At 32.4% G+C, this 14,549-nt stretch overlaps 1 protein-coding gene and 1 pseudogene across 2 annotated transcripts; both read left to right on the forward strand.

Moving 5' to 3' along the window:
• The first annotated feature begins 1,592 nt into the window (after positions 1-1,592).
• Positions 1,593-5,864, forward strand: LOC105161722 (alpha/beta-Hydrolases superfamily protein). Of its 2 annotated transcripts, none has more exons than XM_088880206.1 (13): positions 1,593-1,822; positions 1,902-2,006; positions 2,095-2,168; positions 2,265-2,336; positions 2,458-2,486; positions 2,676-2,726; positions 3,326-3,376; positions 4,062-4,121; positions 4,214-4,296; positions 4,692-4,839; positions 4,965-5,015; positions 5,293-5,397; positions 5,495-5,864. In XM_088880206.1, exons 1-13 carry the CDS (start codon positions 1,662-1,664, stop codon positions 5,654-5,656), a joined length of 1,152 nt encoding a protein of 383 aa, XP_088736332.1. In that variant the 5' UTR covers positions 1,593-1,661; the 3' UTR covers positions 5,657-5,864. The 2 variants fall into 2 exon arrangements, with proteins under 2 accessions (XP_088736332.1, XP_011077816.1); XM_011079514.3 differs by having other exon boundaries at positions 1,603-1,769.
• A 1,451-nt stretch (positions 5,865-7,315) lies between these two features.
• LOC105161806 (transcription repressor OFP6 pseudogene) lies at positions 7,316-8,097 on the forward strand (annotated as a pseudogene).
• Positions 8,098-14,549: the final 6,452 nt, after the last annotated feature.

Consider the following 14,549-nt stretch of genomic DNA (forward strand, 5'->3'; position numbering starts at 1 on the left):
GAGTTAGGGATTTACGAGCTTCCGCTGAAGAATTTATACCCAACAATACTTCTTTGGAAATAACTTGAAATCAACACGGGATTTGAGGTGTCAAAATTCGAAGCGCTGGGTCAGTCGATCAAATTGGCCCAGTCTAATGAAAAGTAATGTGGATCCTATATTTTGAATGGGTATTTCCTAACTTATCAAGGGGTAATGAGTGCACCAAATAATCTCTCACATGAGCGGTGAAGTGAAGAATTATAATAAAAAAGTCGTGAGTTTAATGTCTATGAATGTAGATATTTAATCCATTTTTAATAGTAGCATTTGTATGTTTTGAAGTTATTGATTGATTTAAAAATATTGTTGTATTGCATACTAAATATTGTAATAGTATAGATTTAATTGTATTTATTGCACGTATATTGAAGGTAGCAAAACAATGACTCTAAATATAGGGGTGACAAAAAGTATCCTAAAATATATATATATATATATATATATTTATTTGCAATTGTAGGACTCCAGCCCTAGAATTTTTAAAAGTTGTCGAAACTTGCTTGTGTGGATAAAAAATAGGATTTTTATTTTGGAACTTTTGATGACTGAATTTTTTAAAAAATCAACTGGAACCCAAACATTTAAGTGGAAAAAAATCCTGTCATATAAGCAATGATATGAAAAAAAATAAAATACTTTTTATTTGGATATTTTATTAATTGAATAGTTTTTAATATTTCTTTTGCCGCATATTACATGAAAAAAAGTGTCAAATTGCATAAAAATAAAATGTTATTTATATTACATACTAATTATCGTGGCACGATATCTTTGAGTGTGTATACATAACTTTTAAAATATATCATAAATTTAAAAATATATATACCTAAAATTATAAAACATTAGATTATAATATTATAAAAAAATTAAATTATAAAAATAAAAACAATACAAATTTAATTAAAAAAAACTTACCCATACCCCCCTCTCCCACTCCTCTGCCTCTTGCCCCCATCCTGCCTCCATGCCGTCGTCCCAGAGGGCGGCGAGGCGCGCCACATCGCCTCCCCTCTCTTGGGAACAATTGCATCACGAGGATGGGAAGGGATTGGGTAAGTGGGTGGCTCGGGTGAGAGGGGTTGGTGTTTGATCTTTTATTTTAATTTATAATATAAAATAATAATTTTATTTTATTATTATACACATAATATAAAATCTCAAATTAATTTTATATAATTTTACTTTTTTTTCATGTAAGTGCGTAGTTGGCACATAAGAAATTAAAAAAATGCTTAATCAGCAAAAATTCCAAAAAGAAAATCATAATTTTTATCCACGTAAGTAAATTCCTGCCACTTCTAAAATTCAGAGGTCGGAGTCCTGCAATTGTAAAAAAAAAAAAAATTTTGGATTACTTTTGCCACCCTATATTTAGATTTCTTATTTTGTCAATCCTAATATATGGAGCAATAAATACAATTAAGCCTAATAGTTTATGTATTAGTTAATTTTTGAGTAATTTAAACTACTTTATACATATCACCTACTAATTTCTATCAAGTTCCATAGTTCATCAAGAAACGTTTTTTAATTCAGATAGCCAGTTTGACTGAACTCAGCTACTAAAAGCGCGTACTGCCTATCAAATTGCATCTCAGTCAACTGAAATTCAATGCCAAATGGTACTTCGATTGCCACGAACACGAGTGGCTGCCCAAATATTCGACGATTCCAATGCTCCTGAGCCTTCTCACTCCCATTACAAGAACTGTGTCTACCAGCTCCAGGTACCCTTTTCACAGAAGACTGAAAGGCCCCAGCTTGAAGTTTTTACCGTTCTGTAAATTCCATTTATGCAGAACCCAGTTCGTTTTTTTCTCAATAATTCGTATTTCATCTCTGTTCGTGATCCATTGCAGGAGATTTTTCTTGGCGAGGCGTGTAAACCCGCAGATGGGTAGTGAAAGCTTAAGTTTGATTAAGAAAAGGAAGCATGCCAATTTTCGGGTTATCAATGTTTCTGGGTATTTCCAAGAACCTTGGTTGCTTGTAATTCTTGTTAGCTATTATCACGAAATCTTGTGTTCTTGATCCTTTATGCATTTGCGTCAGATTTAAGACGGATTTGATGGAGATTCCCAGCCACGACCCTGCATTACATGTCTTGTTCATTCCTGGAAATCCTGGTATTTTTCATCAGTTTATGTTTATGTTGTGTTGTCTGAGAGTGTGTTTAGATACCAAAAGGTTCTTGAAGGCCAGTGAGACTGGTTGTCTGACAGGTGTTATCTCATTTTACACTGATTTCTTGGAGTTACTGTACGAGTCACTGGGAGGGACAGCATCGGTCACAGGCAAGTAAAAGTTGGAAACTTTTTATGTTCTTGCAGTTTCTGTTGGGATTTTTGGTCTATAAAATTGGAAGTCATGATTTTGCACATGATGCTGATTGCTTCCTTCTTGTTCTTGATGAAGCTATTGGCCATATATCCCACTCGGAAAAGGTACCGATCTTATACCATTTCAGAAACTAAGTGGCAATTGTGATTTAGTATTCAAAATCAATTGTTTAATATTTGTGTTTTCAATAGGTAGTTCAACAGTACTGCTCTGAGCCATGAACCATGAGTAATAAACTCTTGACCTTGAATAATAACTGGTTACTGACATGGATGTATTGTTTTTCTCACCAGAACTGGGAGTCTGGGAGGTTGTTTTCACTACAAGAGCAAATTGATCATAAGGTAAAATTCTCTTGCATTATAAGTTCAGTGGACAGGGCACGGTAGAGGAGGTTTAGCTTGTGAATTAGTTTATTATGATAAGAACCCATATGTTTAAAAGTGTACCAGCACTTTGTATTTTGAGTTGATGACTTTCTAAAAGGTTATGAATACCTGATTGCTAAATGATTGAATTTGAAGTTCTTTTCATCTTGTTTGTGTATGAAACTATTTGGGATGGAGGGCGTCTTGGTTGGTTTTATATTTTGTACCAATAGTAACATACTAAGGTGTTATAATTACGAAATAGAAGAAAAGAGAGGTTACCTTACCTGTGAAAAAAGATACATAGCTAAACAAAGAACTCATGAACAAATGCAAATGCTAAACCATTATCTATGTAACCTATTGCCTAACATCTTTATGTGCATATCCATCTTTTTCTTTTCCCTCTTTTTCCTTTTTTTTAAGGGTGGGTGGGGGCAGGACGGGATGGGATGATCATGATAATAGATGTTATGAAATATGGTTTTTGATTTCCTAGAATAAGATTATATTTCTCCTTCTGCTAGTCATTTCTTCCGTGTAGCCTATCTTATCTTCTTTTTTACCTTTTCCAGATAAGCTTCATAGAGCAGGAACTTCAAGATGCTGAAGTTCCTATAGTACTGGTAAACCATGTTTTACGATTTTGCCTTCAGCAAGAGAAATTTCATTTGCATTTTACAGACTACTTCTCCAACTTTTGACAATCATATATCTTCTAAAGCATTTATTAGTTCATATTCCGATCTATGTTCTGTTCATATTTTCTTTTGGGCCATCATAGATGTGTTGGTCAGAGCAGGATTTGGTGCGTGGTGTTTGTGCTGTATTATTCGTTTTTCTGTGGAGAGGAGGGAGGTGGCACATGTGACTCTCTAGTTGTCCTTGATGAATTAAAAGATACTTAGTACTAAGTAGGAGCATAGGGACATGCAATGAGGTTAAGGATCTTTAGTCCATAAATCATAAGGTAAAAGGAAAGAGAACATGAAAAATTGTATGAACTGAATATAGAAGTTCCGAATATAGCTTTAGAGGCATATTTTAATGACACAGCATAAAAAGTTAAATGCTTGGATCACAACTAAACAAAAGAAAGTGAATGTGGTCAGTACGTTTAACCATGTTTGTTGTTATCTTTAAGTTATGCTGTCTGCCCTTTTTACCCTTGACGTTTGATCTTTTAAAACTTGTCTAATTCATATTTCATCCAACTTTTAGGCATGTGTGATGTCGAAACGTTAGATTTTTTTTCGCTATTATGGCATCATTCTATCTTTCAAGTGATTTGATAATGAATTTCATCTGAAGGTCGGCCACTCCATTGGGTCATATATATCTCTTGAAACTTTTAAAAGATCTCAGGAGAAGGTATACATTCATCTTTTTATCAAGTAACATTTTCCTATGCTATAGTTTTTGTTTGAACGTAGTTCCTCCGTCACTTGTTTTCTCTGCTACAGGTTGTATTTTGTATTGGTCTATATCCATTTTTGGCTCTGAACACTGCATCAAAAACACAGGCTTTGATCAGAAGACTTGCAGCGTATAACTCTTCCTTGCAGTGTAGAGCTCTTTCATTTTTTCTTTCTGGTCTTTATCATACATGCTTCCCTTTATTTTTCTTGCTCAGAGAGTACTTGGTTTTCTTGCTTGCGAGCTATCAGTAACTTGCATATGATTTACTTCGGTTCGTCATTGATATAAAGTTGTATTCACCAACTCCACCACCACCATCATTAACGGTGCATTTTTACCATAATTATTTAACATTCTCCATCAAAATTTGCACATTACATTTCTTTAGAGTGATATACCATGGGAATTTGCTGTAGAACTTTTCATGTTGATCGTAATTGCTCACCAATAGTTGCTTATCTCATGAATAAACAAATTATGAAATTTCCTAAAGTTCTCAGAAGAATTGAATCATTATGACAGGTCTCCAGCTCTATGTGCTGCAATCAGTTTCATGGGAGGCGTGTTGGGTATGCTGCCAGCTCCGATTTCTAGAAGACTGGTGAAGAAAACAATCGGGAAATCATGGTCGTCTTCTGCCGTTGAGGTTCTCCGCACCCACGTTCTCCAGGTCAAATTCTGCTCTTTCTAATCAATGGTTTTTACGGTGTATGATGTATTTGTATACTTCTTATATCGATTCATTTCAGTTGCCTTGTTCTCATAAATTCTATTCAAATTTAACCCTTTTTTCAGTATCATACTATTCGGAATATGCTCTTCATGGCAATGACCGAATTTCAGAAGGTAAACTTCTTTTTTGCTCCACATTTAAACTAACTGAAAGAACCAGTATTTACTGCCGTAGCTTCAACCAACTTATATGCTCGATTGACTGCATTTGCTCTGACCCTTAGCAGACTAATTTACTAAAAATTTGTTAGACTTCAAAAGACCGCATACACAGTTTGAGTACACGAAGAATGTTTTCAGTAAACTTCAAAAGATACACACACAGGTATAGTACAACAAGGTTTTCTCCGAGACCTACTGGTGTTTTTAACTTGTGCTCGTTTCTCTTTAGCTGCCAGAAAAAACAGATTCGGATTTCATCAGAGGAAAGAAAAACCAAATTGCTTTTCTGTTTGGCCTTGATGATCACTGGGGTCCTTTGCATATACACGAAGAGGTACTCACTTTTCCTATCCAAGCTTTTAGTTTGGATGTTATTAAGCTTGGTGCTTGTCGTTTTCTTACTCGTGCTAGTTCTGTTTGCAAAATCACAGATCCGCAAGCAGGCACCCGATGCACGTCTAGAGGTTGAACGCGAGGGTCATACTCATTCTTTCTCCTGCACTGAGGCTGGGTCGGTATGGGTTGCTCAGCATGTCTCGAGCTTGATCAAGAGTTACATACAAACCGCGAAAATTTACCAAAGCAGAATGTGATTCCGAAAGATGTGAAAAACTCAAGATTTCTGATGCTCATGAGCCATTCCATATATTATGAATCAGATCATCGTACTTACTACTAGATTTTGTCTATTTCTCTCTTTTATACCTAAATATTATCTCTTCATTTTTATTAGAACCAAATATTCCAATGCATTTAAATTAATATCTTGGCCGCCACAAAAAAGGTGGTTGTCTTGTGCCTTCTCATAGAATAGATCACGACCTCTTCATTCAATTATAAGGAATGAGTTCCATCTATTTTATATATATCGATGAGGTTATAGTGATAAATTACAACTACATGATATATATTTTGTATAATTATAAATAACTTTTTATAATCTGAAAAATAATAAATATTCCCTTAATTTTATTAATCACTAGACATTGTGGCACGCAGTACTTGCGCGGATAACCTTATTAATATTTTTATTTTTATTAAAATTCATAATTGATTTGTTCTAGTACATTAAAGTTTATCATTGTCTTACAACTTCATGTGCAAAAGCTATTGATAACTTTTTTAATGCATTAATTGTCACTAAATCAATATTTAAAACTTTGTACAATATATATGAGTTGGGAAATTAAATAAGTTCTATCGATGGAAGGGCATTTTTTGGAATTTAGAAAATTTGGTGTAAGCGGTATGAGAACTACCCCTTTATACCTACAAGACCTCTTTGCTTTATGATAGTATAGATTATTCTGTTTCATTTGCTTTTGTTAGGTTTTACTTTTGTCCAATTAACTTTGTAGTGAATCGATCAAAATCCCTTTTTAAATTATAAATAATAATTTTTTTAAAAACTTTAAATTATGTTTCTGAATATGATATGGGTCATTTAGTTTACCCACCTTAATTTTTTTAATTAATTATTTTTATTTAAAAAATATTAATAATGATAGTAAGTTTATCTCACCATTTAAGAGAATTATTTTTCATTAAAAAAAATAATTAAAAATTTTTAAATAATAAAAAATATTTATAATTATATCAAATCGTACAGAAATAACCGTAACTTATCTAAAAAGTTATAGTTCAAATCAATAATTTTGCGGTAATAGAAAATTCTATGATTATGTTTAATAAGTTTTGATGTGATAGTCATCTCTCATCTATCTTTAAAGAAAAAGTGTGATTCGGCTTTAGTCAAATTCAAATTATGAAAAATCCCTCTCCAATCCAATTCTCTCTTTCATATATGAAAAATCCAACTAGAACGGCTATTGTCAAATTCAAATTAATTATTTATTAAAATATAATATATTATTATGTGATTAGCATATTATTAAAAAAATGATCAATCACATTACATGTATATTATATTTATTTTTTAATTAATTTGATTAAATTAAATTTGATTTGAGGAAAAATTCTTAGAAAAAAAAACCAGATTCGGTCGAACCAAACCAATTACAAAGTAAGTATGATACACTTGTCATATGATTGGTCATTTTTTCCAGAGATATACATTAATTATATGACAAGTATATTATATTTATCATATAATTGATTCAAATCGAAATTGAGTAAAAATTTCTCAAATATTTGTGAATTGCAATTCGGATTAATACGCACAAAGGGTCCACCGAACCCTCGCTAGGCAGAATTTTATATAAGAGACATCATTATAGCACTTCCACAACCAAACTCGGACAAAAATAAGAACATTGCCCCTCCTACAATGTCCAGCAACAAAAAGAAGTACATTCTCAACACAGCCAGCGTCAACTTAGGATGCAGCAGCAGTTGTACAAGGCCAAGAATCTCCGCCCTCTTCAACCCAAGACTGAGCCACCGCAAACCCCACTCCTCCTCCTCCTCCAGCTCCTGCGACGCCAGCACCACCACTACTTTCTCCTCCGTCGTCGACACGCCGCCTGCCCGCTATTCCTCCGACGCAGACTCGGAAATCAAAAGCCTAAGAGCAGTTCAAGGGTTCGGGAGAATCGGGAGTGAGACCGTGGCGGTGGAGAAAGACTCCGACGACCCTTACATGGATTTCCGCCGCTCCATGCTGCAGATGATTGTGGAGAAAGAGATATACTCGAAAAATGATCTGAAAGAGCTGCTGAACTGTTTCTTGCAGCTGAACTCGCCATACTACCATGGAGTTATTGTTAGAGCTTTTACAGAGATATGGAACGGGGTTTACTCAATCAGGCCTCCTTCGGCCTCTTCGGACATGCATGGGATGTAGATGTCCGGGGACTTAGAAATGTAGAACCTGGAAAGTTTACAGGTCTGATGATCATGTGGTAAGGTATAATAATGTGAAGGGAAAGATCTAGAAGAAGCAATCGATCATTAATTTGATTTTAACACCCTTAATTTCTTGTTGGCCTTTCTTATCTAATGAAAGAAATTACAGAAATGTAATATATTGATGTTGCGCTGTCAGAAATTCTGTTAAGGTTATAATTTCGAAGTACTTGTTCTTTTGTATCTTTTTATTTTATTTCTATGCACAATCTGATATAAATTTTTAAATTTTTTTACCCAAATCAGATTCGATCGAATAGAACTAATAACTGAGCAAGCGTGCCACAGTTGTTATGCGATTGAAAATTATACACCAATCACACAACTAATATAATTTCTTAACATGCAATTGGTTAGTTTTGATGTGTTCCCACTTTGTTAATAATGTAATTAAAACTATGATGTTCCCATTATTTGGTAGTTAAACTTTAGTTGCTAACTATAATGTTGTTAGTTTCTACTATTCAAATTTCAAAGAATCTTATATATTATCATCGTACAAACTGTTGTGACTGGACAAGAGCAAAGTCTTAGATTAATTAGTACCAGATCCATGAAGACCCGTACGTCGCGATTTGAAATATTTAATGAATAAAACTGTAGCAGCAGTTCTTAATGCACTTCAATAATGCAATTAATGTTTGTGCTGCTACTCCACTTGTTTTCTGCTTCTCTTCCAACAGTATCATTACAATTCGATGTGACTGTGTTTTTGTGTGTGTTTACGTAAAACTAATTTCAAAATTTGACCACGTCGTTATTGACCCCAGATTTGGCATCTTTAATCCAACACTGTTCGTGCTTTGTCACAATGTCATTGGTTTCAGCCAGTGATCTGATTAATATTCCTTGTTCATTACATGCATGCAAATTAGGGTTTAATTTCCGGCAGTCAATAGACGATTGTAGTACTCCTATCCATTAATTGTTTGCATGTCGAAATTCAATAGGTTTACTTGCATTTTTTTTATCTCATATTTTGGTCCCATGATTTATAAAAAGATAGATTTTCGCGATGTTTTAGACCAAATTTTTTCCTTGTTGCTGGAATTCTCCCTAGATCGTCAGAAAATTGCAAGTGCCACTCACGTGAGTCACTAAAATGGGGGCAAATACTTTGCCCCGATTTTTATGAGTCATGTGAGTACGTAGCATTTGCCACTTTTTTGCAATCTATGAAGAATTTCAGAAACAAAGGAAAAATCCGGCCAGAATATGTCCTAAAATTGCAAAATAAAAATGTAAAGATTAAATTGTTATTGTCGTAAGTTGCCGAATTAAAATTTCAAAAAATCATAATTATAAGATCAAAAATATAATTAAGCCAGTTCATCTTGCAAGGCCAGACTATGATGAGACCCATAAAAGTATGTTTAAGGTAGTAATAAAATTAGGAAGCTTCATGCAATTCTTAGGCCAATTGGATTTTTTATTTTAATTCTTATTGTAACTTTTATTTTATTTAATAGACATACGTTACCTGCAGTATCAAATCTCGTGTTAAATAAAATCAACGTAATTTTTATATACATGATTTATATATATTAAATAAAATAAAAAATATAATAAAAATCACAAAAACATCCAGTACCATGGGCTAAGTAAACATTAATGTAGTTAAAGTTACAGTACAAGCTCAGTCTTCTTTATTCTTGTACAGCTTAGTGCAAAATGAATCTTGGGGTTTTTGGCTTTTTATAAGTAATTGCTGCTGTTTCTTTGTTGCAATTCAGACAATGATTGCATTCTAATTTGTGTGCATGTAAAGTAGTAACTTCAGTTATTTGTTTTGTCTAGGAATGGGTTTCTTGTTTTAGTTAGGTCATGTTCCTAACGATTTCATTCACTTTGGCTTTAGAAGGAAAGATTTGGCTTTAAGTTAAGTTACTTTTGGCGTATATATATAATTGCTCATAATTATGAAAAGGGAAAAAATGCAACTTACCTCATGTTATACGAAAAAAGAGCAAAAAATTCCCTGTAAAAAATAAAATAGCAAATTGCCCCCTATATTTTGAGAAAAGAAGCAAATTAATTATCCCCCTATCTGAACCATTAATAGGAGATAATTTGCTTCATTTTTTGAACACATGGGTAATTTGCTAATTCTTTTTTCACATATGAGTATTTACTCATTTTACATATCACAGGGGGTAAATTACATTTAACCCTAATGAAAAGTGATTCTGATTAATAAATTAAAGTACGAAACAGTTACACGATAATTTTTCATGTAGTTCACTTAGGATCAGTCCACGAAGTCTTAACCATAACAATTATATTGATGTTTGGATTCTAAGAAAAATTATATTTTACGTTTTATAAGTTAGCTTCTTTATAATTTTGATTTCATACGTTTTGAAGTCGTCACATTGCATCCATAATTTTGAAAAAGAAATATAATTTTAGTCATAAGTCTTTATTCTGTTAATTTTTTTTACAAAAACAACACTTGTATGGCACGAGCTTCGTTAAGTCTTGAGAGGAATAAATTTTGCTTCCTTTAGGAATTTAATGGAATTTCGCCTTCAGACCAAAATTGCAGACTTTTTGATGTTATTGTGAATTTGAAACAATGGAATCAATATCGCAGAAAAATTAACTTATGGAACGTAAAATGCACTTTTTCCTTTGAATAATGAATATAACTCTAAGTATGAATCTTGAGTTCAATTTCTATCTGACGTACATATATGTATAACTAATGTGATGACATATAATTGCATATTTTAAAATACAAAGACGGGGGAGAGAGAGAGAGAGAAAAAACCCTTAAAATTTTCACTCAAAACCACAATTTGGAACAAAATATAATACATAAAAGTGGGAATTTTCCGTTTTTATTCCTTAGTGAAGATGGTCATGGATGGGGACATGTGAAACAATATGGTTGAAATGCAAGAGAGGTTTTGGTAAGAAGACAGGAAAAGAGTATGTCCATGTGAGCTTGTGTTAGAGCACCCTCTTAGTGGGAGACATCTTTTGTTGCCACCAAAGAAACCCTAACTTCCTCTTTAGTGCCCTTAACAGGAAAGTAAAGTCTCACTGTCCTTTTCATCATGGAAAAAAGTTGAAGACATACAAACCTCCCATGGGTCCAATTTCTTACGAATATATTTTCTAATATTTTTATCCATTATAAATAACTTCACTTAATGAACTCTCGATTATTAATTATAATTAGTAATTCTATTGTTTTAAAATGATTGTCTTATTAATTAATAGAGGTCGAGGAGTTCGACCAATCTCCTATCCTCGATCCCATACCAGGAAATGATATGAAATTAATGGAAAATTTTAGTCTGAACCCGATTCAATCGAACTTATAAAAGTCACATGGCAGGTGCAGTACACTAGTTGTGTGATTGTTATACAGTTCGGGAAAAGTGACGAATCACATAGCAAGTGCAATACACTTGTTCTTTGATTGATTTGATTCCATCAAACCTGATTTGAGCCAAGAATTTTCGAAATCAAGATATTGGGATCGATTGACCCAAGTAAAAGTACTCCAATGATCGAGTTGGAAAAGTGATCAAGTGATCGTAAGTAATGCACAAGTTAGTAAATAGTCTATACCGAAATTAATTATGTACAGTTTTAAACAATGTTAAGATATTCGTTAAGCTTGCTCGGACATTTATCGAGTCAAACAAGTTAGGTTATATGAAGTGCTTCAGATAAAAATAACACGTACCCTATCTTATAAGGAGATTTCTTAGTCAATAAAGGGCATGTTGAAAAACTTTTGAGATGTATATATCTATAAATTCATTTGAAACTATTAATCTACTGAATCAGTATTTAATATCTCAATATAACAAAACGAAATTATAAAATAGAGGAAGAAAGGAAAAGAAAGATTCACAAAACTATATTGTGGGTGAAAAGACAAAAGAGAAATCGATAATGCTACTTTATTGAAATGATAGTTTTAAATCACCTTACATTTTTGGGAAATTAGACTTTGGGATCTTATCATGTTGGCTAAAAATTAGACATAACAAGAGATTCTTGATAATCCAAAAACAATAAAATCACAAAACTGAAAAAGAGAGCCCTAATTTGCATAGGGACCACCATCACTTTCTTCTCCCCCCAATTCAAATCAAGTGTTTTGATTTAGGGCATCAAAATGCGAGGCTTAGAGTAAGTTGCAGCCCTTTTGTTGTTGCACCTCTTGTCAAAGAGCAATCCAACTATAAAAAGTCATCCAGTTTATCAACCTGTAAGGGGGACACACAAACCCCATTGCTTCAATCTTGTTCATCATTGGTTTTCAACCAGATGTGATCAGGTGTTCAGATTGGGATCGTATATTTCTACGATACCATGTCTTTTCATCTACTAGTTAATATTAATAAAATTTAGATTTTAATATATGTGTGAATTATTTGTATTCCTTATATGTGTTGGGTAAATAATTATCGCTTCACTAGTACATATTCTTAATGAAATATTTAATATTGAACTACCCAGCAAAATTGGTGAAAATTATGTTTTTAGTTTTATTGGAAAGGAGGTTCACAACACTTTTAGTCCTCTACTTTACGTAATTTTTAAAATAATTTTAAAATTGAGAAAAATCAACACATTTAGTCCTATGCTTTACGAAATTTTTAAAATGATCCCGGAATTGAGAAAAATCGGCACATTTAGTTTCATAAAGTAAAGGACTAAATGTGTCGAGTTTTCTCAATTTGGGTATCATTTTTAAATTTTGTAAAGCAAAGGACTAAATGTGTCAAATTTTCTTAATTTTGAAATTTTTTTGAAAATACAATAAAGCATCAAACCAGAAGTTTGAACCCCTATCTCATAAAACTAAACGTGTAATTTTGCAGGGAAAATTGCATTTTGTCATCCTACAAAATAGAAGGTCTACATTTTTTGTCCTTTACTTTATATAAATTTTAAAATAGTCATAACATTAAATTTTTTCGACAGATTTAGTCCCATGACTAGTTTTGGTAAGAAACATAAACGATAAAATCACGTGGCTGTTATTTTTAGTATTAAATATGAAAAAAAAATTAAAATATCGGTACCAAATGTGTAGGCCCATATATCTTTGGGATGAAAGATAAAAAATTGCATTTTTTATCCCATGTAATAAGGGATCGACATCTTTTGTCCTATTATTGGATTTTCTCCACACGTTAAGCCACAAGGACCACTTTCGATTGAAAATTAAATAAAAATTACATCAATTTAATCCTAAATAACCAAAGTATTTGACCTCAATTCTAATTAATAAAGCATAATTTTCATATGCTAATTAAGGATATAGAATGCAAGCGATTATCTCTGTTGTGGCTGCCAAAAAGAAAATCTGGAGACAGAAATCTAAGTACATGTGATGCAGAATTAAAGTTAGTGAAAGTATTACAGTGGAATCATAGAGACAAAGACGTGCACTAACTTTTTCAGACACTATTATTAGTTGGGCACATCACAAAAATATAAGTAAATGTGTGGAAATTTTGGCATTTTTGGGTCATTTTCCTCCTCAACATTTATATAGACTGAAATAAAGTTGTATCATTCTGTTCAGAATCATGACAGATAGAGGTGTCCAAATCGACCTAAAAGCCTGTCCTTCATAGTTACCTGACGTTGCACTTTGTGGGTTTCTATACGCCTTTTTCTTAATATATCAATCAATTAATAAAAGTATATTACAAGGTACTCTTTTAAAATGTGTTATAATTATAATTTTTTTTAATTATTTAAAAAATTATAAATACTTTTTAAAATTAAAGATCGCATAACAAATACTTTCTACAATGGGCTATCACGAGACGATATTTGTAATTAGATAATTGTTAATTCTAGTGCAATATAATTTCGTATCGTTTCTTATCTTACTAGTCACATATCTGGAGGAATTGAAACTTACCTAAGTTATATTAGACCATTTCTTATGGAACTAGAGAAATTTTAACTCAAATCGAATTTGATCGGACCTGAAACAACTATATGGCAAGTGGAATACAATGTCGTTTGATTGGTGTACAATTCAGGCAAAGTGATCAATTACATTATACACTTGCTTTCTGGCTGACTAGAATTTTTCGTGGAATTAATTTAAGCAAATCTAACAATTTGATACACATGTCAAGTTTTGGGGTAAATTACAAAACCCTTTCATGTAAAGTTTGTCATAATTATAAATATCTCTTTATTATTTGAAAAATTATAGATACCCCTTAAAATTTTAAATACCTTAACAAATATCCCCTTGTCATAACTCATTGTAGGATAGTATTTATTAGAGTATTTATAATTTCAAATGAATATTTGTAATTTTTTTAATAATGAATGAGTATTTATAATTAAAATAAAATTTTAAAAAATTCTTTATAATTTAACCCAAATTTTATAATTAAAGTTAGCTCGAATTAAACTCGTTGTAACGACTCCAACCCGACGCACTCGTGGTACGTGGTTACTATATATAATATGGGATTATTTTCAAATTTCAGACATTATAATTTTATTGAGGAGGTCGCTGACCATGACTGGTGTCTCGGCCCTTAATTGAATTGACATTAATTGCCCGAATCAGACATTCATTAAAAAACCAATTAGTCAGGAATAAGGTTAACATGATCTTAGAGG

Source organism: Sesamum indicum, linkage group LG5 (assembly GCF_026168435.1).
Source record: "Sesamum indicum cultivar Baizhima isolate 11 linkage group LG5, ASM2616843v1, whole genome shotgun sequence".
Classification (NCBI taxonomy): Eukaryota; Viridiplantae; Streptophyta; class Magnoliopsida; order Lamiales; family Pedaliaceae; genus Sesamum; species Sesamum indicum.

Bases quoted from the DNA above. Each gene is read 5' to 3' on its own strand.
- LOC105161722 (XM_088880206.1), top strand. From the start codon at position 1,662: ATGGTACTTCGATTGCCACGAACACGAGTGGCTGCCCAAATATTCGAC. The intron at 2,007-2,094 runs GTATTTCCAAGA...CATTTGCGTCAG, and splicing joins CGGGTTATCAATGTTTCTGG to ATTTAAGACGGATTTGATGG. The intron at 5,016-5,292 runs GTAAACTTCTTT...GTTTCTCTTTAG, and splicing joins CAATGACCGAATTTCAGAAG to CTGCCAGAAAAAACAGATTC.